We start from the raw sequence: 24629 nt of genomic DNA, 5'->3' as shown, positions 1-24629 counted from the left end.
ATATGAGGCTTACTAGCCATAAGAACGCGATAGATAGCATCGGATCCCTCGTCGAGATAGCACTCATCGGGCCTGAATTTCTGACAACGCATATTTTGAACCCACGAGACTTTATTCTCAGGGCCATTATCCTGGATAGCATTCCGAGTCCTATGAATATAGGTATCGGTTATTATGCCAGTTTGAATTATCGTGGGAAAATCTATTCGAGGTATCAAACCTTATCGGGTTTTGCCGACTCGCCTACCTGGCCTTACCGTGGGAATATTTCTATTCAATGCCGTCTTTATCCGCTTGCCTGACCCGTTACTTTCCGTTTTGCTTCCACTGTTTCACATACTCGCTTTCTTCCTCTTCCCCCCGGTTTCTTTCTTTCTTTCTTCTCATTCGACTTTCTTTTTTTGCTTTCTTTTTCCGTCTTTCTCTCTTATATTCTCGTCGTTTCTTTCTATTCTTCCTCATCGCCCCATAAGTCAGCTCATTCGTCATCTCTACTTCGTCTATTTCCACGTAGCTTACTCTGTCATTCCAATATCTCTTTCTTTCTCTCCTTCGAAATGTGCCTCCGCCTCCGCCTCTTCCCCTTCTGCTTTGTACCTTACCGTCTCTCTCCTGTGCTTGCCTCCCATCTCTATCTCTTCCTCTTCGTACTCGAACCCGATTCGTCGTTTCATCTTCGGCGTGCGTTGTGGGTCCTTGTCGCTCGCAACACTCTTGTTCTTCGCAGTGTTCTGAAATAATGTTAATTTGTGTGTTTATTTGTTCATTGCTCGTGGCTTACCGTAGTGTGGTCGCAATATCATTTTCATCCTTATGTGGTCTCCTCAGCACTTCACAAATACGATGGAGTATCGCGCTTCCACTATGTCGCCTATCCTGAACATATGTGGCCTCGGTTGGCTGGTATTGTTTATTATGGAGCGCGACACTTCACCGCGCGATTTGTAGATGCAGAGAACCAAGTATGGTTTAACGACGGCATTGTATTAGGTAGACATTCGCTACATGAAGGTCATATTGACGACGTCAACATGATGCGAGACAAGACGGGCAAAGACCGTGACATGTTCATATACAGGCAGGCCAATATATGAAAACTGGTGTGCCCGATGGAAAGAAAATTCATAGGACTCGGACATGCCACGCAGATGCGTTGGCCCTCACCCCACTAGTCAAGCAAGTTTCCTGAACTAAGTATCGAACGAAGAACGCTCCAGCTATCAGGGATATCTTGAGAACCACTGTCGACAGGTTTCGCATCAGGGTCCAATCCACAGTCCTTTTCAGTGGCACCTAGAACATCGAACGCACAATCAAACATCAGCCCAGACTTGGGATTGCATTGTTCGACATAGGTCTTGACGTGTGCTCTGAATGTAGCATCGTTTTTGATGGTCGCAATAAGAGATTGCATCTCGTTATTAGTGTGCCACTCGTGAGGAAGATGATGAATTTGGGTGAAAAAATCATCTGCAGGCATGAACACGCGGCTGCTGATATCGGCTCGAATGTATGGATCGTATCTTGCCATAGGATGAACTGGATTGGCTTTGGGATGAGCCTGTGGGGTGTCAGACTCATTGTTGCTGAGCAAAGTGTTGTGCACAGAAGAGCACGACTGGTCGGATACTAAAGATTCCTGCGACAGTGTTTTCTTCCCTGTGGCGGACGGTGTAAGAGAGTGATGATTCGAATTCCTGCTGGCACCGGGAGACATAGTAGTGTTGGGATAGTCGGGCGAGGTGGAGGGAGAGCACGAAGGCAAGAAAGAATGTTTAAGTCGCGTAGAACAATAAATTTATGACTGCGAAGTAATACACGTGATCGTGTGGCGCAACATATTTGGGCACAACCGGCAAATGCCGAGGCTACCTGAACCAAAAAAAGTCATAAACCATTAGGTCGCTTAGACTGGTGATCCAAGGGCGATGAGAGAGTCGGTTACGAGTCCTCAGGTCGCTATTCTCAGGCTCTCGATAAACCGAAATGTGGATATGTGTGTGGGGAGATTTCAAGTGAACGACCACCGCAAAGGTAACTTCTCTCTCCCAAATTCCCGTCAGTCGCTGAGGCGACTTCCCCGGAATCTTCACCTGACTGAACATTCCATGAAGCTTCCTACGGCTTGATTAGCCGCCCTCTTCGTACAACAGCGTCTTCGTTCAGAGTTCTCCGGTGCAGCTGATTATAGCGGTACATCGTTTCTCTCTGACGTCTGGACCACAAAGTTGATCCCAGCACGCGCCGCACGCTCTTTATATGCAGAATTATGGTGCAGAGGCCTTCTCCGTTCCACCGTCGGCAGGAGAAGACAGAAGCACCCGTTTTCATTTCTGAGGCGCTGTCCAGGGACGCCTCGTTTCTTGCCATTGCGGAAGGGAAAACCCGACGTTTTCACAGCTAAGGCCGATGCCCTGGGCCTTGTTAGGTGGTACTGACGATTCGTATGCAATAGAACTGGTGTCAACGTTCCCAGCAGCTCGCAAGGATCGACCAGGTACTGGTTGAATCGAAGAATGCCGTAGATGATTTGCAAGATACTCATGGCATCCGAATGATTGAAAATTCTTGCGTGCAAGGTCAGAACAGAAGTAATGGATTTTCGACGATACACGCACTGCCTGAGAAGGGCATTTTCGTATGAGGTCCTCCTGAAGATGTCGATGAATTCGGTAGCCAGGGATAGAATCGACTTGTCAGCAAGATAAGGATCGGAAGGAATGGTCATAACAAGTCATCCAATTGCGCAGTCGGACGCCGGCCGCGAGTGACGTGGGTTGGTAAACGATAGAAGTCGGCCCAGCGGGAGTGCACAATCTATAAAAACCAAGTAAACGTGAAGTGTCGCAACTCGGTATTAATCACTCATAGATGGGTATTCCTTGTGGTGATAGACCAAGGCGAGAGCAGTCCTTACAGTTGTGAGGTGAGCGTTCTTCAAGCAAACACACCAGCAGAGCTACCTTACGATTTTCCCAAAATATTCTACCTGTGTGCGAATGTCCGAGAATCCTCGCAATATACGATCCTGATGGAATTGGGCGTCAGGGTACTGAAGGAAGAAGATACGAATAACGACCACATATTGAGCTTCTTCCGTCGGAAGTTGAGTAAACGATTGGTGGGTTCTCATATGGATTCGCTTACGTTCGATTCATCTCCGAGGAGATACGTAAACTGCTTGCCTAGTCATGAAAAACGACTTGGTAGATGTCTTACTTGCCAGTCGAAAAAAATTGATAATACATTTCGTTTGAGCCATACATATCAATTTCAAGCCTATGTAGTTCAACGCGTCGTAGGAAGAGAAAGAGAAAAGGACACCACGCTAGTAGAGGCAAAATTACGTTCGAGGAAGAATAGCAGCAAGTCATACACCGAACCAGTCACCGAGCATCCATTTCTCGTGCAGAATCCTCCGCGATCTGTGTGACAGACAGGAATTGGCTGGAATTCGTCGTTGAGAGGCCATCTCCTGAAGCAGTAGAGACAGGAATAGGTGCAGCAGTGCTGGCTTCCGGTTTCACAATGGAGAGATGTCGAAGGTTCTGCCGAGATAGGTCCGTCTGGATGTTCCCGTCGTCACCACGAGAGATCATTCTCGAAACCTTCATGCAGATGCTCGTCGCTGCTACACTGGAGAGTCGAGAAATGTGAGGAAAGACGCCTTGAGCACGCGTCGATGGTGCCTGATAAGCGATACAGTGGCCTTGGAGCAGAACATTGTCAGGGTCGTTCCAATGGTGTGCGCAAAAGTTTTTGTCGGTCCAGCTGGGCAACTCCTGCAAATACGACCGAAGCCTTGATAATTCTTCACGTCCTCCTAGGAACTTGATAGGGTAGTTGCTGAAATGAACGATAGAAAGAACAGAAACATGACACACCGATGCTTGGAAAGCTTTTAGGAACCGCTCGGCACGCAACATATCAAGTAACGATGGATTCTCAGACTCGGATATGCAGGTCAGTAGCTCTGCCAGGTCTCTCACAGCCCAAATCAGTTGGAAGGCGCTGATGTTCAAGTTGTTGACGTCTTGGGCAAAATCGCGCGCGCACGGATGTATATGAATTGCTGAGCGAGATGAGCAGTAGTCGGTCACCGTTGGTATCGGAAAGATACTTACTTATAATAACTGTGTGGGCGCAAATTATCCCAATCCATTGTAAACAGGAAGCATATAAAGACTCGTCGGGTTTCCAGAGGTAAAGCAGAGCAAGGACCAAGGCACCTATCATACACCCTCCGTTGAAGACGTAAGTGATAGTTTTGACGATATTCTTAGGGTTGGAATCCTGAGTGATGGCGAAGGATGAGTTTCGTGTGGCTGCAGGAAAAGCTCTGGACCAACTTTGTATTGTCTGATAACTACCGCTTGCAGCATCGACATCTTGTGTTCCAATTCCGGTCCAGCGGTCTTGCATCGACGGCGAAGATTAGCACTGTATTCCACTGTGTCCGAGCATCTGTTCTTGATTTCTTGAAGAATGTCGTTGATAAGCCCAGGGCAGGTACTTTCAAGGTATCCCCAGTATTCGAGGATGTCGTAAATAACATAGAGTGTTTTTGTTTGGACGTGCGATTTGGTAAGACTTCAAGCACATCAGCCAAGCAAAAGAAGGAGGCTGGATATTGGGCTCACAACTGGACGAAGCCCAAATTGCACATGTGATGCAATTTGAGATGCTGGCCTACTTTCGTAGACGTCGATTCAAAGCACTTGGAAGCACGGTACGAAGGAGGATTTGTACGGTGTAAGACTGCCCATAAAGAACCGATCCAGTCTGTGCCATCTATGATACGATTTTCGACGGGTTGCTGATAGAAGCCTGGCCAGCGGAGAGGTGGATGGAAAGCGGGAGAATGCTAAGATTTTTGGGCGGATCAGAGCATCCCAAATTGGCGCTATCGAGAGTCATGGTAGAAGGTGCTTGTCGGCAAGTTACAGGACTCAAGCAATCAGCTTGAAGAGGGCAAGTGTATCGCCTATCCCGCTCGGGCTCTGACAAGGAGCTGTCCTAGTGAGTTTTAGTATTCACGAATGATTCTCAAGACCGCCATGAAGCGAATAAATTTCTATTCACCAGATATCCTCCTGATAGCGTTATACTCTCCTCAGAGCCAGACCGTTGATGATAGCGACTGGTGACCAAGTCTTTGACGCCAAGATGCCTATACTTTATGCAGCTGTGTATCGACACCTCGAATAGAAGGAAATCCTAAGCACCGCTATTCAACGCGATACTGAGGTGAGCTCTGAGGTGGTAGTGAAGCAAGAGAATCACGTGTCAGCGACCCATGTCCTGCTCAGTTCCTGCTCCCGTCCTGCTCCCGATTCCTCTACGACAATACAACAACAGCAGACTAATCCGATACCAATAAGGCCAGCGCCAATGCGTATTCCAGTATCCTTTTCTCCGGTGCTCAACACAGTTTTGGAGCCAGACGTGGTCCAAGATGGCTAGAACCAGACCTTCAAGCTCACGCTCGACCCCGAATCAGCAAAGACCGGTGACTGCGTTGCAGCTATTGACGACACTGCCACGCTACTTACCTCGAAACTTAAAGGTAACTCGATGTCTACTACTTTGGATGTTACTGATCAGGGAACTAGAGGCACTGCTCGTTGATTTGCATCTCATTTTAACCGCGTTTGATGCTCATGTTTACTAATGATGAAGCGCAGTATAACCTTGAGGACGACCCATCTCACGACGACGAAGACTCTCTGCAATTTGACGACAACAAAGCTATCATACGTTGGTGCAATGCTGCAAAACGTGTTCGTCAGTGTGGAGGCGGCGAGAGTTTTACAGAGGCGGACATTTCTGTGTCTTATTCTTCTGTTTTTCATCGCCTCGTTTCTCATGTATCATTAGCTGCTAATACGAGCATACCACCGTTCACCACTGACGACAACCGAACAGAAGGAAGCAGAGGCTGTGCTGTTGATGCAAGAGAACGGCTGACATCCTGGCCATTACGCCGTCAATGCATCAAGTCTTCAATGCCATGAGGGAAAGAAGTTTCACATCCTCTGCGACAGCTATCGCCCTTTTCGCATACTGCTTTCCTCGTTGTCCAATTAGGACGGAAGGACCGACAACCAGCAAACAATAGAGCGTCAGATGGCCTCCATCCTGAGACCCCATCTCTAGGTTGGCACAAGTCAACGTACCTATTACCTCCATCTTTACAGTTGGGTGCGTCGTAATTCTTGCCTGTCGACGACTAGCTGATTGTGACGGAACCATGCCAGTTTCAACGGAATTTTTCGATTGGAGAACCTCAGAAAAGCTTCTCTTTCAAAACCGTTGTAGAGACGTCTCTTGTAATTTTGTAAGTGATTCTTTAACACTGCACCGCGAGACTTGACCTCCAACAAGACTAGTACGATGATGTTTTGGTCCATGCACTTGAATGGGAGGAGTTGACGATTAATGGTATTCGGTTTTGCCAGTTTCACTGTGCGCATGTCTTGCGTGCTGGACTTTCGGGATGTGTATGTCGGAGTAGAGATAGAATCTAGGACGAAAGGTGTTCCCTTAAAATTGCGTTGACTTGAGTCCCTTACGACTGACGCGTCTGTGGCGTGGGAAAACGGCCTTCCACTCAGCTTATTAAGGGCATGAGTGAACGACTAGTCCTTGCGCTCCTGCATCGAAATGACCACGACAAGTCAAAGATGAAGCTGAGGGTCGTTATCGTTTTTATTTTGCCATTTATTAGCGTCTTCGTTTCGCTTTACTCAGTTCTTACCTTTACACGCCTCGGAGCTCCTGCAGGGTCATCCTATCGCGGCTCTTCCGTACCCCAACAGTCTCCTTGTCCAGTGTAAGTCCTTTCCAAAACTAGCACTTTAAGTCGGCCAACTTGAATTAAGTTTTACGCCTAGATGAAAAAAGTGTCTTCGAAGAAACCTGGGCTCTCGCCAAGAAATACAGACCTCGGTCGAAACAACAACGAACCAACATGCACACAGATAATACGACTCCGCCATATCATTGATATATCTCCACATCGTCCAGTCGGTAGTTAAGCTCAAGTCCCTCATTCTGCAGACTCTTCAAGGCATTCTCAGCCGTCTCATCAAGATCACAGCTCCATCCTTGCCCCATCACCCATAGACCTAGCTTCGTGAGACATGGCGCCTCTGACGGTTGACGCAGTCGCGAAGCTACCATATCCACTAATGCAGGATTGATGAAAGAGATGTTAGTGTAATCAACGCTGTGCACGTAGACGCCAAAGTCTTGTAGAGATGGGACCACAAAGTGCTTAAGCGACCCATCTACCTCGCTCATTTGTGTCACAAGATATTGCATGATGGGGTCGTAATCATCCACCCACTCGTAGAACTCGATGACAAGTTGCTGTAAGCTAGGCGTGAGTTTGATGATGCTCGCAAGGTTATCGTCCAAGACCGTATCGACGAGATGCAATTGTGATAAGGAACATCATGACTGCAGCAACATCTGGTGTAGTGCACCCAGCGCGTCCACGGGACATTTTATCACTTCACTCGTGCTAAAGCCCCTAAGGGCCGATATGGTTGTTACCGTGACCTTCTTCAGTGATGGTAGTTTCATGCCGAGCATACAACTTGGCGAAGAGGTCGAGAGTTCTTCAATCGACGAGGATACGACGCATGGAAAGGAAGACAACGTGGATATCAGGTTGACAGCATAATCGGTGCATGAAAATGAAGAAAGTCTTGGGGCGGTTTTGACAACGTCAAGGTATTTGGGAGTCAATTGGTCTCCGGCGAATGGCCTTGCGTCGGAGAAGGATACGAGATTGGTAGGTGAGAAGTGAATACTAATGCCAGGGTGCATGCCATACATATGCAGGTGTTCCAGTTTGGGGGCAATCTCCAAGGCCCGGATGTCTGAGTCCTTGGGCTGCGGGTCGCGATGGCAAATGAAGTATATCTCTCTAAGTAAATCAATCTTTCCACGGATGGGAGAGAGTCGTGGAAGAAGGGATGGCGGGATCGTCATTCTGACGTCTCTCCATCGTGTCGAATGGGAGATCAGGAGATCGAAACATCGCTCTATTGCTTTCAAGTTGGCCCCTTCCACCTTGAGGTCATAGTAATAGAGCTGAAATTTGAGAGGATGGTTACGGGAACGTTCAAGGATGACATGGAGTATATCCATCGCGTCAGCCTTCATAACCTTTTTGTGGGAGGCCGGGATGTCCACGTTCAGGGTGGCCCATAGCTCCGGGGCAAAGTGTTTCAGTAACACGTCGCCACGAGCTGCACACTTGACCAAGAAACCACGGCCCGTCCGGGGTTGTGAAAACGTCCAATGCGTGACGATGATGTCTTTTCATGATTGACATATTGTCTTTCCAGGACCACGAGCGACATAAAATCTCCGCCAGAACCTCCGAGGGGATGCGACGTATTGGAGACAATGCTTTCTTGTAGTCTTGTTTGATTGACTGGAGGCGTGACATCCGAGTTTCCAGCGACACAACAGCATTACGAAGAAGATCAAGGTCACTCTGTAGATCTGCGAGTGATGTCGTCAGATCGGCCAGAGATGTCTTCAGCCGAGCAGATAGTATGGGTGATGGCGCCTCGTTTATGCGTAGAAGAGATGCGACATCAGGTGGATGAGTGAAAGTGAGTATCCAGTTATATTTGGCTAATATTTCCTCCAGAGGAACGTGGAAAGTTTGCATGAGAGCCCGATATGACTGGAAAACACCAATCAATCTCTCATTGGCACGAAAAGAAAGCCCAAGAAACGCACGAACACTTGGTTCTATACCTAAGTTGATTACCAGTAGGTTTAGGACTCGATGATGAGCAATTCAAGCCCTCACTAGGACGAACTGAACTATGGCGAGCCAGAACGAAGAGTGCAGGACAAGAGACAAGGAAGAAAACAAGTTTGTTCGAGTCCCGGATGCGGAGTCGAAGTCAAAGACGTAATAAATAGTGTTGGAAAACGGGGTATCGGTTCATTCACACCAAAAAAAATGAAATTTCAGCCGAATTTCTAATTGTCCAAAACTAAATAAGAAACTGGTGAGATACCATATATAGGTATGCGCCCTCTCCCGCCCTAAGGCGGGATGAAGCGGGATACCTATATATGGGTGTTTCTTAGTTTTGGAATTAGTTTCTGACAAACAAAAACTTTGGCTGAAATTTTACTTTTTTTGGTGTGATTCCCAGTATCACATGCGCGGTAGCAAGCCAATAGTATTGCGCTTGGCTGAGCTCTGCAAACGCATGAGGATCTACGCTAAAGTACCTACTTTTATACTAAATGTACTTTTACTAGAACTTTCCACGCTTTTCCTCAGACTTCTTCCCTAATAAGCAGACTCGGCATGATGCCGGATTGCCAAATCCCAACAAATAGGAGCCTTATTTTCACGGAAGTGGACCATGACAAAGCTTGTGAGGCCCCTAAGCTCCCTTCAAACATTGTCCGGCAAATCCTAGGCTAAGGAAATCCGGCCTCTCATACAGATTCGCTTACGTCCCATTCCTGTTTACGGGGAGATACATAACATTTTTGCTAATTAGATGAGTCTTTAGATGCATTACTTGAAAGTTGATATTCGAACCAGTTCTCCGCTGAAATCGAGAATACACTTCGTTCGGGCACACATATTAATCTCGATTCTATCATATCTAGTTCGGGACCACGGATAAAGAAAAAGAAAGACGCGAAGCTAAAAGAGGCATTACGTTCGAAGAAGAGCGATACACCGAGCCAATCACCGAAGGTTCCTGTCTCATGCATAATCCTCCACTGCCAGAGAATAGCTGGGAATCGCCATCGAGATACCATCCTCTGAAGCGGTAGACACAGGAACAAGTGCAGCGTCACTGGTTTTCGTGTTTGCGGTGCGATTCTGATACTCAGCTCGTTGGGAAGATACGGTCGGGAGGACGTCGTTGTGAGAGTGCATTCCAAAGACCTTCTGGTAGACTCTAGTCACTGTCATACTTGAGAGCCGAGGAATACGTGGAAGGATGCTTCGGGTGTGAGTCGACGGTACCCGGTAAACGATATAGTGGGTGGGGAGCAAATTGTTATCACGAGAGGAGGCAACGTGGCGGTCGGTCCAATGATGTGCGTTGAAATTTTTGTCAGTCCAGCTAGGTAACTGTTGTAGCCACGAGCGGAGATCTGATAACTCTTGACGTCCTCCCAGAAACTTGACAAGGTAGTCACTCGAATGAACGACAGAAAGAAATGAGAGGAACATAGCATACCGACGTCTGGAAAGCCTTTAGGAACCGCTCTGCGTGCAACACATCGGACAACGGTGAACTTTCGGATTCGGATATGAGGGTCAGCAATCCTGCCACGTCTCTCACAGCCCAAATCAGCTGGAATGTCTTGGTATTCAAGTCGTCGATCCTGTAGGCAATATCGAGTGCTGGCGAATATGCACGTGATGCTGAGCGAATGAGTATTCGGTCACCGTTGGTATTACAAAAGAACATACCGGTTGGAATCATGTGCAAGCCGATTAGTCCAATGTAGGGTAACCAGGTATCGATTGGAGACTCGGAGGAAACCCAGGGCAAAAGTGGAACAAGGACCAAGGCAAATATGGCAAGCGCTCCGCAGATTAGATACGCGATAGTTTTAAGGAGGTTCTTAGGGTTAAAATCCTGTCAGAATAGTGATAAAGAATGAGTTTCACCGCGTGACCGTAGGAACAGAATTCGACTGACTCTGTGTTGCCTGTTAACTATCGCTTGCAACATCCGCATCTTGTGATCTAATTCCAGCCCAGCAGTTTGGCATCGATGGCGAAGGTCGACACTGAATGTCATTGTATCCGAAGCGTTGACTTTGATTTCTTGAAGAATGTCGTCGATAAGCCCAGGACAAGCACTTTCAAGGTATCCCCAGTGTTCGAGGATGTCGTAGATGGCATGAAGTGTTTTTGTTCGGATCGAATTGGTCAAGCTTCAATGCTTCGTATCAGAAAGGCAAAAAAACGAAACTGAATACTGGGCTTACAACCAGATGAGGGACAATTTGGATATATGAAAATCGGTGACATGCTCGCCTAATCTCCTAAACGTGAAAGCAAAGGACTTGGAAGCACGATACGTGGGAGGAGTTGCGCGGTGTAGGACTTCCCATAAGAAATCGATCCAGTCCGTGCCATCTATGATATCGTTCTCGATAGGTATCTGATAGAAGTCTGACCAGCGGGGAGGTGGACAAGCAGGTAGAGAAAAGGCGGGAGCTTTCTGAGTATCCTGGTGAAGAGAAGAGTCTCCCAGTTTAGCGCTATCGAGAGACATGATAGAAAATATCGAATCAGCAGATAAAGGAATGCAGGCGAAGAAGGCGAGCGCATATATTGAGCTATTTCGCCCTTTTTTGAACCGTGACAGCGATGGAGGTGAAGTCTGATTTTTTGGTGTCGACCGTACTTATGCGTTATGCAGCCATATTATATCGCCTATAGTCGCAGTGCCTCGAATAGAGAAAAAGTTGCTACTGAACGCGACCCTGGGGCGTAAGGTGGTGGTTTGGATTCACGAGAATCACGTGTCAACGAGCGATGGCCTCGACGTCAGACGGCGCCTCGTTTCTGACAGTAGACTGAGGCCTCAACCTCAACGCCGATAGCACCAAGGCTAACGCTCTCACCCTTTCCTTCGATACTCAACAAAATTTGGGAGCCAGACGCTGTCCAGGATGGCTGCTACTTGGGATGTTCAACGCCAACCACGGAACTAGGGCACGCCCGTCAATTCGTACCTTGCATTCTAATTGCGGTCGATGCCCATTTTACGGATGATGAAGACCAGAACAACTTTGCTTTTGAGGACCCATCTCGATGGCCACAGGGATTTCCTGCCATTTGGCGGCAACGAAACTACTGCATGCTCGTCCCTTTGGTGTCAATGCAATACTGAAAAACGCGTTGGTCAGCGTGAAGGCGCCCAGATTTTTGCATTCAAAGAGGTGGACATCTAGGTGTATCTCGTTCTCCTTTTTTTATCGCGTCGTTGATCATGTATCCTCAGTTGTTAATACGAGTGTTCCCTCAGTACATGGACGACAACCGGAACATATGCCTCTACAATACAGCAAGGTCTCTCGGCACCAAAGGAATGACTGATATTCCTAGCCACTACGCCGACTCTGCAAGAAATCTTCCGTATCACATGAGGGAAGGGCAGGGTGGCGAGTTTCACGACAGCTTCGCCTGCTCTGCGACAACTATCTCCATTTTCGTATACTGCTTTCTTTGTCGCACAATTCGAACAGAAGGATGGAAGGATTGGCAACAAGCTGAACGTCAGACAGCCTCCATCCTACATCACCAACTCACCCTGGGATATTTGAAAATCACGTCTTTGGCGCGGACGAGGGTACTTAGTCCCTCCATGTGGCAACTGGGTGCGTAGATCGCTGTCGGTCACTGTCCTTTAAGCGCTTGAAGCTAAATCTGTCACGTCAGATTCAACAGTGGTATCCAAATAATCAGCCTTATCAACAGACATCACCAGCGTCCATGTCTTTTTCATTGAACGCCTCGTTATTTCTCGGATAACATACACCAGTTCACACCAACATGCCAGAAAGACACTTCCAATCGCGACTCTAGCTTATACTGTCCGATCCCTGGCACTGGGCTGCGACGAGAACAGGATATTACTAGCGATCGACTACGTCCTTCCATATCACCCTGTCAACGTCCGGAAACGAAACAAGCTTTCTTCATTGGAATATGGAGTGAAGGTCAGACACGATACGCCCTGCTTGTGTCCCTTAAACTAACCTAATATCGGCGGAATCGAAGAATTGGAGCTGAGGGTCGCGAAAGAATCCTTCGATATTGTGCTTGAAGTCACTCGTACCTTGATGTGCGCCTATCAAGGTTTATAAGTAATGCTTTGACACCTGCACCGCGAGACTGACCTCAGATCAGACTAGCGCGATAACGTCTGATCCACGTACACTTAAACCGACGGAGGAAGCAGTCGAGGTGCTCAATTTGGTCAGATCCATGCGCGTGTCTTACTTGCAGGATGAAGCAAATTCCCTACACTGCTGCGCGGCGGCGCACTGTTTTTTATCTACCCTTTGAATCACGCTGACTTTTCTCGTTCCCTTGTGACGCTTTGACGTGTCTGTGGCGTGGGAACGTATCAATACTATCGCTTTCGTCCATCGGCTACCTTGATACCTACATACCAAGAAAACCCTCAGGACCCGCTACGTGCGGCGTACGAATGTTTCATTGATCGCGTGGCAGAGGTTCGTAATTAGCAGAGTTGGATCTCAGTACAGCTTGTGCCGTCTCTCTGCCGACCATCTGCCACGTAACATCCATAATGACTGGGTACTTGCCTTCACTGAAGCACCATCAGATCTTGCCTCAGGATCCAATCGATACCAGAACGTGTCAAGGGTTCTCTATTGGACAAAGTTTATAAATCTAGCTCTGTACCCACTTCCTTTCTGCAATAAGAAGCGAAGAAATGGTATCACCAATGGTACTCTCCCATCCGATATATTCTTCCATGTGTAAAATGTCCCGAGCTCGAGTCACGTCGATCGATGATAACTTTCCGGGAAGCTCGGATGAACTGCCAGTGACGGAAGGTAGCCGCGACTTCAAGTCAGGCCGGCTCTTCTCAAGATACTCCACAGCCTCCTTCCATGTAAAGTGACCTCCTGACACGAGAAATCTCTTCTTCTCCGGGGGTTCAAAACGATTAAGGGTAAGCGCCTTGACATGGGCTCGTGCCACGTCACGAACATCACAGTAGAAAGGGGGAAGTTGGACAGGTAGAGGGCGTCCAGATTCGCCGGATATCAAACTATAAATCATTCTGTTTGCACCTAGCCTGTCAGGTGCTACAGGGGGGAACTGTGCGTTGACTGGACCATCTATGAATGGAGGATTGACTTTTTTGAAAAAAATAAGAAACAGGAATTATAAATGCAAGACATTCGTATAATCAACACTTACTAGTCGCTAGATCCAATGTCGGGTTCTCCTGGGCAAATTTCCACGCCATTTTCTCAGCTAGAGTCTTGATAGCGAGATATCCCCAGAGCAGATTATGATCTCTGCTAAGAAATTCTTCCTCCGTCACACTACCCCAATCTACCAAGAGAATGATCTTAGCGATCTCGCGCAGTAGAAATGGATGGCACCAACCTTTTTCGCTAAAAATGACTCCTTGATATGTCTTCTCGAGAGACGCTGTCCGGTGCCGGATTTAGAGCAAGATCATATTGAAAATGGCCAGGTAAAACTTACGATCTAAAGTAGTTGCCCAGCTGCTCGTCAGGACAACGTTTGATACTCCGGCCTTTAGAGCAGAAGCGAGCACGTTCAACGTCCCATTCCTTGCCATCTTCAGGGATTCAACGAAATGTCAACAAGGAAAGAGCAGAACCTTACCTGAAGAGATTCTTGTGGAGATTCCTTTCCCGCTAAGGGTGAAGCAGCATGGATGATATAGTCAACGTCTGAAACCATACATTGTTAGAACATATTGGGGGAAGTAAGCCCGGACATGGAGGAAGTTTAGTTACCTTTCAAAGCTCCAGAAAGATCTGACGTCGCAATGTCATCTATCTGCACTAGCGAGAAGTCCGGGTTGCCAGCGACAGGCGCAGCTCGGAGGGATTCTATCTTGGCTGGGCGTGCAGTCCTGGAGCAGGTAAGCTATCCGAATATACCGCGTACGGTTATAAACAAACCCGCGAACAGTATATCCCTCAGCCAGGAGCAAAGATATAATATGAGAGGCCAAAAATCCAGAAGCACCGGTCACCTTAAGAAAAGCACCGTTAACGGGGAGAGCCAACAGTGAACACGCTTGCTCACCAGAACGAGAGGTTTCGCCATATCTGCACTGGAAGAAACCCTGATGTTCCATCTTTTTAAATGTTGCTGAGCGCCAAATCAAGGACTGAGTGATGCAAGAAATCCCATCAGCGGATGGAGTCGCCGGGGTTGCCGGGGGTTGGGGGACCACGTCGGCCACATCCCGCTTCCGTAGGAGAGAAATCTCGGACGTAAGGAAAAGTAAGGAGAAGCAAAACGGAGTGTATTGCATGTACAATTAGTGGTTCAATATTAATTCCGGTTGATTCTGAGCCGGAGGACATCTCGCGATCACTAGATCCATACAGTAGCTGTCGGATCGGTTGAAGCCTTTGTCCGTTCACAGCTAGTGTCACTATGAGAAGATGATCCATCATCATACGACGCCTATGAGTCATATTCTCCTTACGATTCGTCATTCGAGTGTTCCACCGTAATGATAGACAGCTGCGCCGAAACTTCATCGTCTACGGTCGGCCTTGGCGAGTGAATATCCTCAACGATATGAGATATCAATAATGAAGCATGTCCGTTCTCTAAAAAACCTTCGTGTGTACGATAACTGTGGTCGAACGAAAGGCGCCTCTTGCCTGCCCAGTTTTGTTAGCGATTGAACTCGCATCATTGCGTTCGCACTCACATTGTACACGACTTGTCATAACAGACAGACGCCAGAGAGCGTATCAGCAGAGACCAGAGGAAGAGATGTATCGTTGACTACTTGGCGCCATCCTTTAACGCGTCGGAGAGAGCCTTGAGCGTGCCAACAGTTGAAAACGGCAAATTCAAGACATCCAATACTTCCGAACTTGATTCTGTGAGTTTTTCTTCTTCCAGAAGGTAATTTCTGAGCTCCTCGAGCAAAGGGAAGGCCCGAGAAGAGACGGTTGGGCATGACAAGCTGCCTCAAGCTGCGAGGGAATCGGAGAGTCAAGTAAACCTGCCAGGTGGGGCCATTCTGAGGAGAAGGGGACCGAAAAGCGGAAAGGCAGCATAACAATGTTTCTTTTATATTTTATTGCTATTCATAGAGCTGTCGAGAGGAAGACGGCCGTCGTAGTGGCAATGGAGCAAGTTCAAAACTGTATCGCTATGCGGGCCGGTAACCGAACCAGAATTCACGTGATCGCACATTCCGTGAGAAAGCCCCTTTTGCCTCGAGTCGGTCAGCCTCAAAGTTACCTTGATTGAAGCTAGTATCGCGCCTGAGCTGTTCGTGTTCACTTTGGTATCTTATCGTTGCTCATTTCCAATACGAGTATACCCTTCCCAGTACGCCAACCACAGCCAATACACCTGAGGTTGATGCCGACTTGAAGGGAATGGCCGACATTCTCACTCACAACATTGGCAGGGTAGCTCTGCTTACTCTACGACAGATACACCTATCTCACCTGCCGCCTTCTCTATCGCTGAGAAATATCAACAGTGGGAAAAACCTTGTATGGAATTGGCCTTAGTCTCCACCTTGCGTCACCGAAGGAGCTTGGGGCGACCTGGAGACCTAGTGTTGGGGAGATATCTTGGCACAAGTCAGAGTTTTGTTTGCCTTCCTCTGCACAGTTGGGTGCGTCGTAGATTTTACCTCTTAGTGCCTAGCTTACTGACAGGACTATATCAGATTCATTCGGGGTCTTCAAATAGTCAATCTTTGTCTACCTTGTCCTTCACCGACCTATGGACATCACTAGCGCTCGCATCCTTTTTCGCCCTTCTTTCCTCGCTATCATATGGAAGCTTGTGTCAACGTGCCATGAAGACACTTTCAATACCAACCGTACCTTATATTAGCAAGGTCCATAGTACTGGGCTGCGCACAGCGGCGGTTACACGACATTGATTGAAGACCGATCAGATCCTCAATTATCTTGTCAATGCTGGGAATCGGAAACTTCTGAAAACTGCATTACGTATGCCTTTGATGAGGAGTCGGATGGACACGCGGACCCGATTCCAGATGCACGCAGCTTCCGTCAAGTAGAGCCGATTTTTCGCTGGTTTTCTTCTGCGTTTTATAATCAGGGCATGCATAGGATCATCTGGTATGCTTGCTTCCACGCGTTATCTCTATAAACTGATCATTATTCAGGAGGAACTTCTCTATCTCTCGAAGGTTGAATAAAGTCTCTTCAATGGAACTCGGAAGGATGATCCGATATGGTATGCCTTGCACAGTTCATACTTCGTCGGACTGACCTAATACCAAGATACCAATCAGAATCCGAGGATCAAGACTGAAAGTCGCAGAAGAACCTTCGACACGTCACACCAGTAGCAGCCAGGACTCACGCTTTTGATACGTGCTTAGCGTAGTCTTGTAAGTGATTCTTTGATAGCTGTACCGCGAGACTGACCTCAGATCAGACCCACTTGATGAAGTTTGGTCCACGTACACTTAAATGGAAGGTGTCAACTGAAGGCAGCAACCAATGGATGCACTTCTGGATGCATATGCCAGAATCCACGTAGAACTTGTGACGAGACGCGTTCTCTTAGGATCATGCTGGCTTGATGCTTTTGCGTCTGACGCGTTTGTGGCGTGGGAACATAGGAATCCGAATGTTTGATCTCTGCCCTACTCTACGACTATCGCAAAGATTACGCTCGATTTAACGATCGAGGCGTCCCAACTGGAAGCTAGCTATCGCCGGACAATGGAAGCGTTTAGTTCGTGGTCTAACGAAGCCATTACACGTTTAGATTCGAGATGTCGTACTGTCCATATGCTTCACCACGGTGACAGCTATCGCTACTCGCAAATGGATATCGTTTAGCTTGTATCAAGTCAGTCTTATATACTGGGAATGAGGTCATAAAGTCTCATTTGTAACAGCCGCGCTCATAGCTTAATCGGAATCTAACAGTCTTCAACCCGAGTATGCTCCATGAATTTAGTGCGCCAATCCCATATGCGTTTCACCCTGCCTGTATTAACGTCCATCTGTAGGCCTTTACATCAACCACAACGAAAGGGCGACACGACCTGCGGTTTGACTGGATCCGAGTCTACAGACTCGACTGCAGCGTCGAAGATTTTGACTAGCCGGCATTTCCTGCAGTTGGTATGTGAATGATAGACCGGCCCTCTAATGCCTACTGACAACGACCAGGACCAGGATCCTCTGATTACCGGCGGAGTCTACTTCAATAGCCCTTCAGACACTGACCGTATCATGTTCGCTTCTGATGGCGATTACTGCGCGTATGTGTTTCGCTCTTTCCAGGCTCTTGGATCACAGACAGTTCTCTTTCAGTCTCATAACTTACAGCGAATGTCCTGGAATTCATTTTGTCATTCGCGATGGATAGTAGGCAAATCACGGAAGTTACGTGTATTAATACTGCCAAAGAGAACAATCCACTCCGCGGTGATTACTTAGATACAACGAAGGCTTTATTTAATGGATAATCTGGGAAAATGCAGAGTCCTCGCGAAGATGACGCCGAGCCTTGTACTCCAATCTGACTAACACCTTTGAGCCCTTCAATCCGAGCGAAGACGGGTGGGAAGGAGCATACAGCATACTTTCGGTTGCAAATCGGCACAGATCGTACAGTTTCCGGCATATTTCCTCGCGCCCAGTCAATGCTCTCACGGAGCCCTCGTCACTGAAAAAATCATGCAGACCCACAATAAAGTGCTCGATGATGTCGAGACATCGCGTAGTGCGCCAACAGTAGGTGCGAAATTCGAGAAATAGCTGAGGTAAGTTGTCCAATATATCCACTCGTGTCGACGATGTCCCAAGCCATTTCAATGTGCGAAGCAGCGGTTCAAGTCCACATGATCCTCTAAGATGATCAACCAGAGCAGCCTGGACGCTAACAATGGTTGCTTCGAGGAGGGCGAGATGACCTCTAGCAGATTGCGCGTTTAGTCGCATGGAGTGGTAATTTTGGACAATCCAGGACGCCGGTGGGGCTGGTTCTTCTAGAAGGCTCGCAAAGTAACTGATGACGGGCAGTATATCTAACCAAGCTTCGATAACCGGAATGAGGAAATCGACAACGGCATCACGGAGAGGCTCGAATATTGTCAGTGTTGCTTTCTCCTGAAAGGGAGTACAGATCGCAACTTGGGTTATTAGATAATTGGTGGAATGAAAGACTGAGTCCTCCATATCGCGGAGACCGTCAAGAGCATCGTGCATGGTAGGCAAACACTCTTCAGATGCTGCCTGCAAAGATCATCACTAAGCTGGAGCCATAGACGAGTATAAGACAAATGACCATACCCCAGCATCCTGCCAGTGCGAAGACATGAAATCCTCCGTGAATGCATTTTCTGGCTACCAGGGATGAGTTTGTAATTTGGTTAGGTGTCATTCAAGCGGTTACCTGGACCATGCTGGTGGCGGTAAATAAGTCAAGAGCAAGAGGCTCAGAAAAGGAGGCGCACTTGCTTACGTTATTCCCTACTTTCGTCTGATCAGTGATCATCCCACCAGAACAACATGCCATCTCTCCGTTGCATATCAAGTCTCCATATGGTAGGGAATCATCGAAAATGAATGCCTAGTTCCAAGGTGATTTCCGTGAACATTATCAAGCTCATGGAAAAACAAACAAGATAAAAAGTGGCAAGCGCGCCGCCGACTGAAAAACGCCGAGTTGGATCAGGTTCGACCGTGGTCGCCGTAACCCCGACCTTTTTTTCTTCTCGATCTTCTGATGGAATTAATTCTTCTATCTCTCGCAGTCCTTGATTTGGCGCTCAGCAGCACTTAAAAAGATGGAATATCAGGGTCGCTTCCAGTGCAGATATGGCAAAACCTCTTGTTCTGGTGAGCAACTGTGTCCACTGTTGGCTCTCCCCATTAACGGTGCTTTTCTCAAGGTGACTGGTGCTTCTGGATTTTTGGCCTCTCACATCATACCTTTGCTCCTGGCTGAGGGATACGCTGTTCGCAGGTCTGTTGATAGTTCGTGTGCTGTATATTCGGAAGGCTTATATGCTCCAGGACTGCACGCCCAGGCAAGATAGAATCCCTCCGGGCTGCGCCTGTCGCCGACAACCCGGACTTCTCGCTAGTGCAGATAGATGACATCGCGATGTCGGACCTTTCCGGCGCTCTGAAAGGTTTTTGAACTTTCTTCACATACGCGATTACTTGACCTAATTTTTCTAACAATGTACGGTTTCAGATGTCGACTACATCATCCATACTGCTTCACCCTTGGCGGGAAAGGCTTCTCCCCAAGAATCTCTTCAGGTAAGGTTCTGCTCTTCCATTGATGGCGTTTCGTTGAATTCCCTGAAGACGGCAAGGAATGGGACGTTGAATGTGCTCGCTTCTGCTCTAAAGGCCGGAATATCAAAGATGTCCTGACGAGCAGCTGGGGGACTACCCTAGATCGTAGGTTTTATTTGACCATTTTCAATGGTATCTTGTTCTGAATCCAGCGTCGGGCAGCATCTCTGGAGAAGACATATCAAGGAGTTGTTTTTAGTGAGAAAGGTTGGTGCCATCCATTTCTACTGCGCGAGATCTCTAAGATCATTCCCTTGGTAGATTGGGGTAGTGTGACGGAGGAAGAATTTCTTAGCGGCGGTCACAATCCGCTGTGGATTTATCTCGCTGCCAAGACTCTAGCTGAGAAAATGGCGTGGAAATTTGCCCAGGAGAACCCGACATTGGATCTAGCGACTAGTAAGTGTTGATTATACGAATGTCTTGCATTTATAATTCCTGTTTCTTATTTTTTTCAAAAAAGTCAATCCTCCATTCATAGATGGTCCAGTCAACGCACAGTTCCCCCCTGTAGCACCTGACAGGCTAGGTGCAAACAGAATGATTTATAGTTTGATATCCGGCGAATCTGGACGCCCTCTACCTGTCCAACTTCCCCCTTTCTACTGTGATGTTCGTGACGTGGCACGAGCCCATGTCAAGGCGCTTACCCTTAATCGTTTTGAACCCCCGGAGAAGAAGAGATTTCTCGTGTCAGGAGGTCACTTTACATGGAAGGAGGCTGTGGAGTATCTTGAGAAGAGCCGGCCTGACTTGAAGTCGCGGCTACCTTCCGTCACTGGCAGTTCATCCGAGCTTCCCGGAAAGTTATCATCGATCGACGTGACTCGAGCTCGGGACATTTTACACATGGAAGAATATATCGGATGGGAGAGTACCATTGGTGACACCATCTCTTCACTTCTTATCGCAGAAGAGATGTGGGCGCAGAACTAGAGGCTTTATATTAGCGGAACCAAATTACTTATACACAAAGCAGCCCAGGGCAGTGTAAACAAGACAGTCCCAACACCGTTCTTTGTTCAATCCAAGAGTTTCCTGCTTGTACGAATACGAACTACTATCGAACTATGACTCGGAGAGGACGAATACACTGATCCTGCCATATCAAAGTTAACGTTCATCAGACCCGGGATCTCTCATCACCCGGTCCAAGACAAGCTCAAGTCCCTCGCCTTTCAAACTATTCAGGGCATCCTTAGCCGCCTTATCAAGATCATAACTCCACTTCTGCCCCGACACAAGTAAAACTACCTTCGTGAGATGTGGCGCATCGGACGGGTGACGCAGTCGCGAAGCAACCATGTCCACAAATGCGGAATTGATGAAAGATATGTGAGTGCACCGGAGCTCATGCAGGTAAACACCAAGTTCTTGCAGAGATGGGACCATGGAGTGCTGAAGTGACCCGCCTACCAGACTGACCTCGCTCAATTGTGTCACAAGAGACTGCAGAATGGGGTCATAATCATCTACCCATTCGTTGTACTCAACGGTGAACTTCCGCAAGCCAGGCATGATCCGTATGATGTTCGCAAGGTTGTCGTCCAAGACCACATCAACAAGGTGTAATTGTGTTAGAGAACATCGCGATTGCAGAAGCATTTCGCGTAGTGCACCCAGCGCATCGTCAGGGCACCTTATTGTATCTTCAACGTCTCCCATACCTAGGTCCCACTCGGTGGCCAGCATGAATTTCTCCAGCGACGGTAGTATCAGGCTGCGCATAAAGTTTGGGGAAGCTGTCGAAAGTTGTTTAACCGATCTGGACATGACGCGGGGGAAGGATATTGGGGTGGAGATCTGGCAATACTCGTAATCGTTGTATGAGAATGAACGGAGTTTTGGAGCTGATTTGACCAGGTCGAGATATTGGAGGGTCAGCCGGTCTCCGCCAAATGGTCTTGCATCCAAGAAAGAGATGAGGTTGGTGGTTGGGAAACGGATGTCTGCGTCTGGGTGCATGCCTCTCAGATCAAGTCTCTCGAGTTTTGGAGCAACCTCGAAAGCACTTATATTTCTGGACTCCGGGTCCTCACCAGGACAATAGATGTACGCATTAATAAGTCCATTAATCTTTCCATGGATGAGAGAGTTGTGGAAGCAAGTATGGGTGGAGCACCATTTCGACCGCTCTCCATCGTTTTGAATGGGCAACCATCATATAAAAACATCGCTCCATTGCTTGGGCTATGTCATCCTTCTCCATCGAGTAGGGATGGTTGTACTCAAGATGGAAATCAAGGGGATGATTACGAGAACGTTCGAGGACGATCCTGAGTACTTCCAGTGCCGCGTCCGCTTTCAGAGACACTTTAGGCTTGCAGTAGTACGGGTTTTCTATCATCACCAAAACCTGGGCCATACGTTCTGGTCCAGGTCAGCCTTATCCGAGCGACAATACCAGCCAATGAAGATCTGAAGTGCTCTCTCAGATGCATTCCGATCTGTGCTTGTCTGGTTAGATCAATACAGACCTCTGTGGGATCTGCATTGTCTACTTGAGCAGGTAGAGAGCTGTGCAGAAGGGGTTGGAACGAGCAGAGATCCGAGCAGGCAATTTATAACTCTCCAATGCAGTCGATAATTATGGTCTCTGTACAGTTACAGAACTAAAGAGCAGAATATCCAAACAACCCATCTTCAAATGAGTCATCGTCTTCTTCAAGTTCATCTAGGTTGATCTCATCTTCGTCTTGCCATGAATCATCGTCGAGAGCATCTTCCCATAATATCCTAAAAAGGATTCAGTTAAGTTTCCGTGAATAAAAACTGGTGTCTTACCCAGTGCAAATTAGAAAGAGAGGAGAGATATGCAGAACGAGAGAAAGTCGGGAGGTAACTGGACTTCGAGGTTGAGAGTCGACAATGCGATGGTCTTGAATAGAGAGCAAGATCACGTGTATGGAATCGCGTCCCAAGTCGCGACACGTTACATGTAACGTATTGTCACGCTCGTCCTTCTTGCCTTTTACTCCATTCTCCTTCAAGTCGACCATGAAGCCTGCATCTCTCCCGGCACCTGTGAAGGGCAAAAAGGTCAAGATGACGACTCAACCTACCCCTACATCATCTTTCAACAAGACAAGATCGAAAAAGCCCAACAAAAAGCCAAGGAATCCGGTGAGGATAGCAACACCACCACCGTAGCAGCCTGTACATAGGCCCAACCATCCTCGCAAGCTCGTATCCTCTGACGATGAGGACGCCATCGCTATCCACCACCAACAGCAAGTATCCGAGGACGGGGAAGAGAATGACAGCGAGGCTGAAGAGACTGCAGAGAATCAAAACATGGATTAGAGTGAGTACCTGGCGCATATATCGATCTTTTTTACTGACTTGCGTGTAGAAATTTCCGATTTATGCACTCCTATACATACATCACCACGTTTCTCTTTCCGCGTTTCGAGTCGCATGTCAGCCAGCTTGAGGATATGACTTCTGATGATCCATTGAAGGCTGTCTTTGAGATTCTCACAGCGGTATTCACTTCTTTTTCTCACAAAAAAACCCACTGACCCTTGATAGATCAATGCAGGATCACGTAGTGGACGCTCGGATGATACAACCAAGATCAGCGATAACATCATACGCCTTTCAACGAAGGACCTTACTGAGGCGACGTTGCTCCTGACTCTCAAGAAGTATCAGCGTGGGTTCAACCACATCCACACGGGTCGCCTACTATGCCCTCAGCGGTGGCTGGATGACTTTGATGAAGATCCTGCGTATGTACAAGCTTTTCCCTCCTAGTTGCTCATTGATCTGGTACCTCTGGTTTAAAGAGCAATGATGGTGAAACTCCAGACCAAGCTAACAACACGATACCTACCATCATATCTGTACGATCCGGAGCTCATCGAGTCCACCGATCCTCGTAAGGGTTTCTTTTGGGGCCATACTTGCATCCGGGTTTGATCTCCTTGCTTAATTTGTGACTCATACTAAGCCTTTTCTCAGTCATTCCGTGCGATATTTCTGGGAAATGCGGAACACGATGCATCAGAACTGCATAACACTGTCAAAGGAAAGCTCAATCTCACAGTCGCATCGGAGGAGATGATTGTGTACGCAGCGGTACAGGTATGTGATGAATACTTTTTAGATTCATTCTCATCGTCTAATGCTAGGCACGGTTTGCATTATCGTCCTGTACCATGTGGGGAAATCAAAGTGACGGCTTCGACCTCGAGCAATACAATCACAAGCTAACAACAATTTTCATCGATTCCATCAATGAGGACGGCGATACATGGGCAAGAGATACTACAGTTGAATTCTACACTAGGTATGTCTCCACCGCTTCGTAAATCTGCTTACAAATTGTTGTCTCTCTTCAGCGTGATCTTGAAGCCAGAGACGGACGAAGACCAAGAACAGATCGACGACAACGACGACGAATCAATAATGAATCGAAACCGTGAAGCACGTATCAAAGAACGAGAACGAGCTGCTGCTGCCGCCGCTGATCAACAACTCGACGACGAAGACAGAACTTCTTGATGGCTTAGAAGGGTAAGGGTTTTCAA

The 24629-nt window shown here is 47.7% G+C and overlaps 10 protein-coding genes across 10 annotated transcripts; 3 read left to right on the top strand and 7 right to left on the bottom strand.

Moving 5' to 3' along the window:
* Positions 1 to 253: 253 nt before the first annotated feature.
* Positions 254 to 1008, top strand: EV420DRAFT_1567900 (uncharacterized protein). The gene is made up of 2 exons (XM_060474147.1): positions 254 to 363; positions 474 to 1008. Exons 1-2 carry the CDS (start codon positions 278 to 280, stop codon positions 733 to 735), a joined length of 348 nt encoding a protein of 115 aa, XP_060326267.1. The 5' UTR covers positions 254 to 277; the 3' UTR covers positions 736 to 1008.
* On the top strand, positions 865 to 1173 carry EV420DRAFT_1567898 (uncharacterized protein). Its single transcript, XM_060474146.1, has one exon. It carries the CDS (start codon positions 885 to 887, stop codon positions 1092 to 1094), a length of 210 nt encoding a protein of 69 aa, XP_060326266.1. The 5' UTR covers positions 865 to 884; the 3' UTR covers positions 1095 to 1173.
* A 732-nt stretch (positions 1174 to 1905) lies between these two features.
* On the bottom strand, positions 1906 to 3050 carry EV420DRAFT_1567896 (uncharacterized protein; the record flags this gene model as incomplete). Its single annotated transcript, XM_060474145.1, has 5 exons — positions 2964 to 3050; positions 2619 to 2912; positions 2314 to 2567; positions 2149 to 2282; positions 1906 to 2034 (listed from the first exon to the last, which is right to left on the bottom strand). Coding segments are annotated over exons 2-4 (498 nt in total), but the record flags the coding sequence as incomplete, so codon positions are not given.
* Positions 3051 to 3212: 162 nt separating this feature from the next.
* Positions 3213 to 4666, bottom strand: EV420DRAFT_1767436 (uncharacterized protein; the record flags this gene model as incomplete). Its single annotated transcript, XM_060480920.1, has 4 exons — positions 3213 to 4072; positions 4125 to 4293; positions 4350 to 4590; positions 4641 to 4666. The coding sequence occupies 4 exons, from the start codon at positions 4664 to 4666 to the stop codon at positions 3387 to 3389; spliced, it is 1122 nt and encodes a 373-aa protein (XP_060326264.1). The 3' UTR covers positions 3213 to 3386.
* Positions 4667 to 6854: 2188 nt separating this feature from the next.
* Positions 6855 to 8689, bottom strand: EV420DRAFT_1712746 (uncharacterized protein; the record flags this gene model as incomplete). Its single annotated transcript, XM_060479653.1, has 3 exons — positions 6855 to 7371; positions 7558 to 8220; positions 8267 to 8689. 3 exons carry the CDS (start codon positions 8687 to 8689, stop codon positions 7000 to 7002), a joined length of 1458 nt encoding a protein of 485 aa, XP_060326263.1. The 3' UTR covers positions 6855 to 6999.
* Positions 8690 to 10004: 1315 nt separating this feature from the next.
* EV420DRAFT_862221 (uncharacterized protein) lies at positions 10005 to 11520 on the bottom strand. The gene is made up of 4 exons (XM_060483775.1): positions 11002 to 11520; positions 10710 to 10947; positions 10478 to 10646; positions 10005 to 10429 (listed from the first exon to the last, which is right to left on the bottom strand). The coding sequence occupies exons 1-4, from the start codon at positions 11289 to 11291 to the stop codon at positions 10197 to 10199; spliced, it is 930 nt and encodes a 309-aa protein (XP_060326262.1). The 5' UTR covers positions 11292 to 11520; the 3' UTR covers positions 10005 to 10196.
* A 1477-nt stretch (positions 11521 to 12997) lies between these two features.
* EV420DRAFT_862150 (NAD-P-binding protein) lies at positions 12998 to 15089 on the bottom strand. Its single transcript, XM_060483774.1, has 8 exons — positions 14846 to 15089; positions 14719 to 14792; positions 14551 to 14669; positions 14417 to 14484; positions 14273 to 14369; positions 14171 to 14215; positions 13979 to 14116; positions 12998 to 13914 (listed from the first exon to the last, which is right to left on the bottom strand). The coding sequence occupies exons 1-8, from the start codon at positions 14864 to 14866 to the stop codon at positions 13442 to 13444; spliced, it is 1035 nt and encodes a 344-aa protein (XP_060326261.1). The 5' UTR covers positions 14867 to 15089; the 3' UTR covers positions 12998 to 13441.
* A 3154-nt stretch (positions 15090 to 18243) lies between these two features.
* Positions 18244 to 19234, bottom strand: EV420DRAFT_1767432 (uncharacterized protein; the record flags this gene model as incomplete). The annotated part of the gene is made up of 3 exons (XM_060480919.1): positions 19184 to 19234; positions 19081 to 19134; positions 18244 to 19023 (listed from the first exon to the last, which is right to left on the bottom strand). Exons 1-3 carry the CDS (start codon positions 19190 to 19192, stop codon positions 18244 to 18246), a joined length of 843 nt encoding a protein of 280 aa, XP_060326260.1. The 5' UTR covers positions 19193 to 19234.
* A 374-nt stretch (positions 19235 to 19608) lies between these two features.
* Positions 19609 to 21033, top strand: EV420DRAFT_1647588 (NAD-P-binding protein; the record flags this gene model as incomplete). Its single annotated transcript, XM_060478052.1, has 8 exons — positions 19609 to 19629; positions 19683 to 19756; positions 19807 to 19925; positions 19991 to 20058; positions 20115 to 20202; positions 20260 to 20304; positions 20359 to 20496; positions 20561 to 21033. 8 exons carry the CDS (start codon positions 19609 to 19611, stop codon positions 21031 to 21033), a joined length of 1026 nt encoding a protein of 341 aa, XP_060326259.1.
* A 177-nt stretch (positions 21034 to 21210) lies between these two features.
* On the bottom strand, positions 21211 to 22462 carry EV420DRAFT_1647587 (uncharacterized protein; the record flags this gene model as incomplete). The annotated part of the gene is made up of 2 exons (XM_060478051.1): positions 21211 to 22173; positions 22220 to 22462. 2 exons carry the CDS (start codon positions 22460 to 22462, stop codon positions 21211 to 21213), a joined length of 1206 nt encoding a protein of 401 aa, XP_060326258.1.
* Between the last annotated feature and the right edge of the window lie 2167 nt (positions 22463 to 24629).

The sequence above is a fragment of the Desarmillaria tabescens genome, assembly GCF_030435595.1.
Source record: "Desarmillaria tabescens strain CCBAS 213 chromosome Unknown EV420scaffold_43, whole genome shotgun sequence".
In the NCBI taxonomy this organism is placed as follows: Eukaryota; Fungi; Basidiomycota; class Agaricomycetes; order Agaricales; family Physalacriaceae; genus Desarmillaria; species Desarmillaria tabescens.
This window is presented reverse-complemented; position numbering and strand designations above follow the sequence as displayed.

Excerpts from the sequence above, each read along its gene's own strand:
- EV420DRAFT_1567900 (XM_060474147.1), top strand. The coding sequence starts at position 278 with ATGCCGTCTTTATCCGCTTGCCTGACCCGTTACTTTCCGTTTTGCTTC. Across the intron at positions 364-473 it reads CTTTCTTCCTCTTCCCCCCG|TCAGCTCATTCGTCATCTCT; the intron begins GTTTCTTTCTTT and ends TCGCCCCATAAG.
- EV420DRAFT_1567898 (XM_060474146.1), top strand. The coding sequence starts at position 885 with ATGTGGCCTCGGTTGGCTGGTATTGTTTATTATGGAGCGCGACACTTC.
- EV420DRAFT_862221 (XM_060483775.1), bottom strand. The coding sequence starts at position 11,291 with ATGTCTCTCGATAGCGCTAAACTGGGAGACTCTTCTCTTCACCAGGAT. Across the intron at positions 10,948-11,001 it reads AAATTGTCCCTCATCTGGTT|CTTGACCAATTCGATCCGAA; the intron begins GTAAGCCCAGTA and ends GAAGCATTGAAG. Across the intron at positions 10,430-10,477 it reads CTTGCACATGATTCCAACCG|CATCACGTGCATATTCGCCA; the intron begins GTATGTTCTTTT and ends TCATTCGCTCAG.
- EV420DRAFT_862150 (XM_060483774.1), bottom strand. The coding sequence starts at position 14,866 with ATGGCGAAACCTCTCGTTCTG. Across the intron at positions 14,370-14,416 it reads CTCCACAAGAATCTCTTCAG|ATGGCAAGGAATGGGACGTT; the intron begins GTAAGGTTCTGC and ends GAATCCCTGAAG. Across the intron at positions 13,915-13,978 it reads GACATTGGATCTAGCGACTA|TCAATCCTCCATTCATAGAT; the intron begins GTAAGTGTTGAT and ends TTTTCAAAAAAG.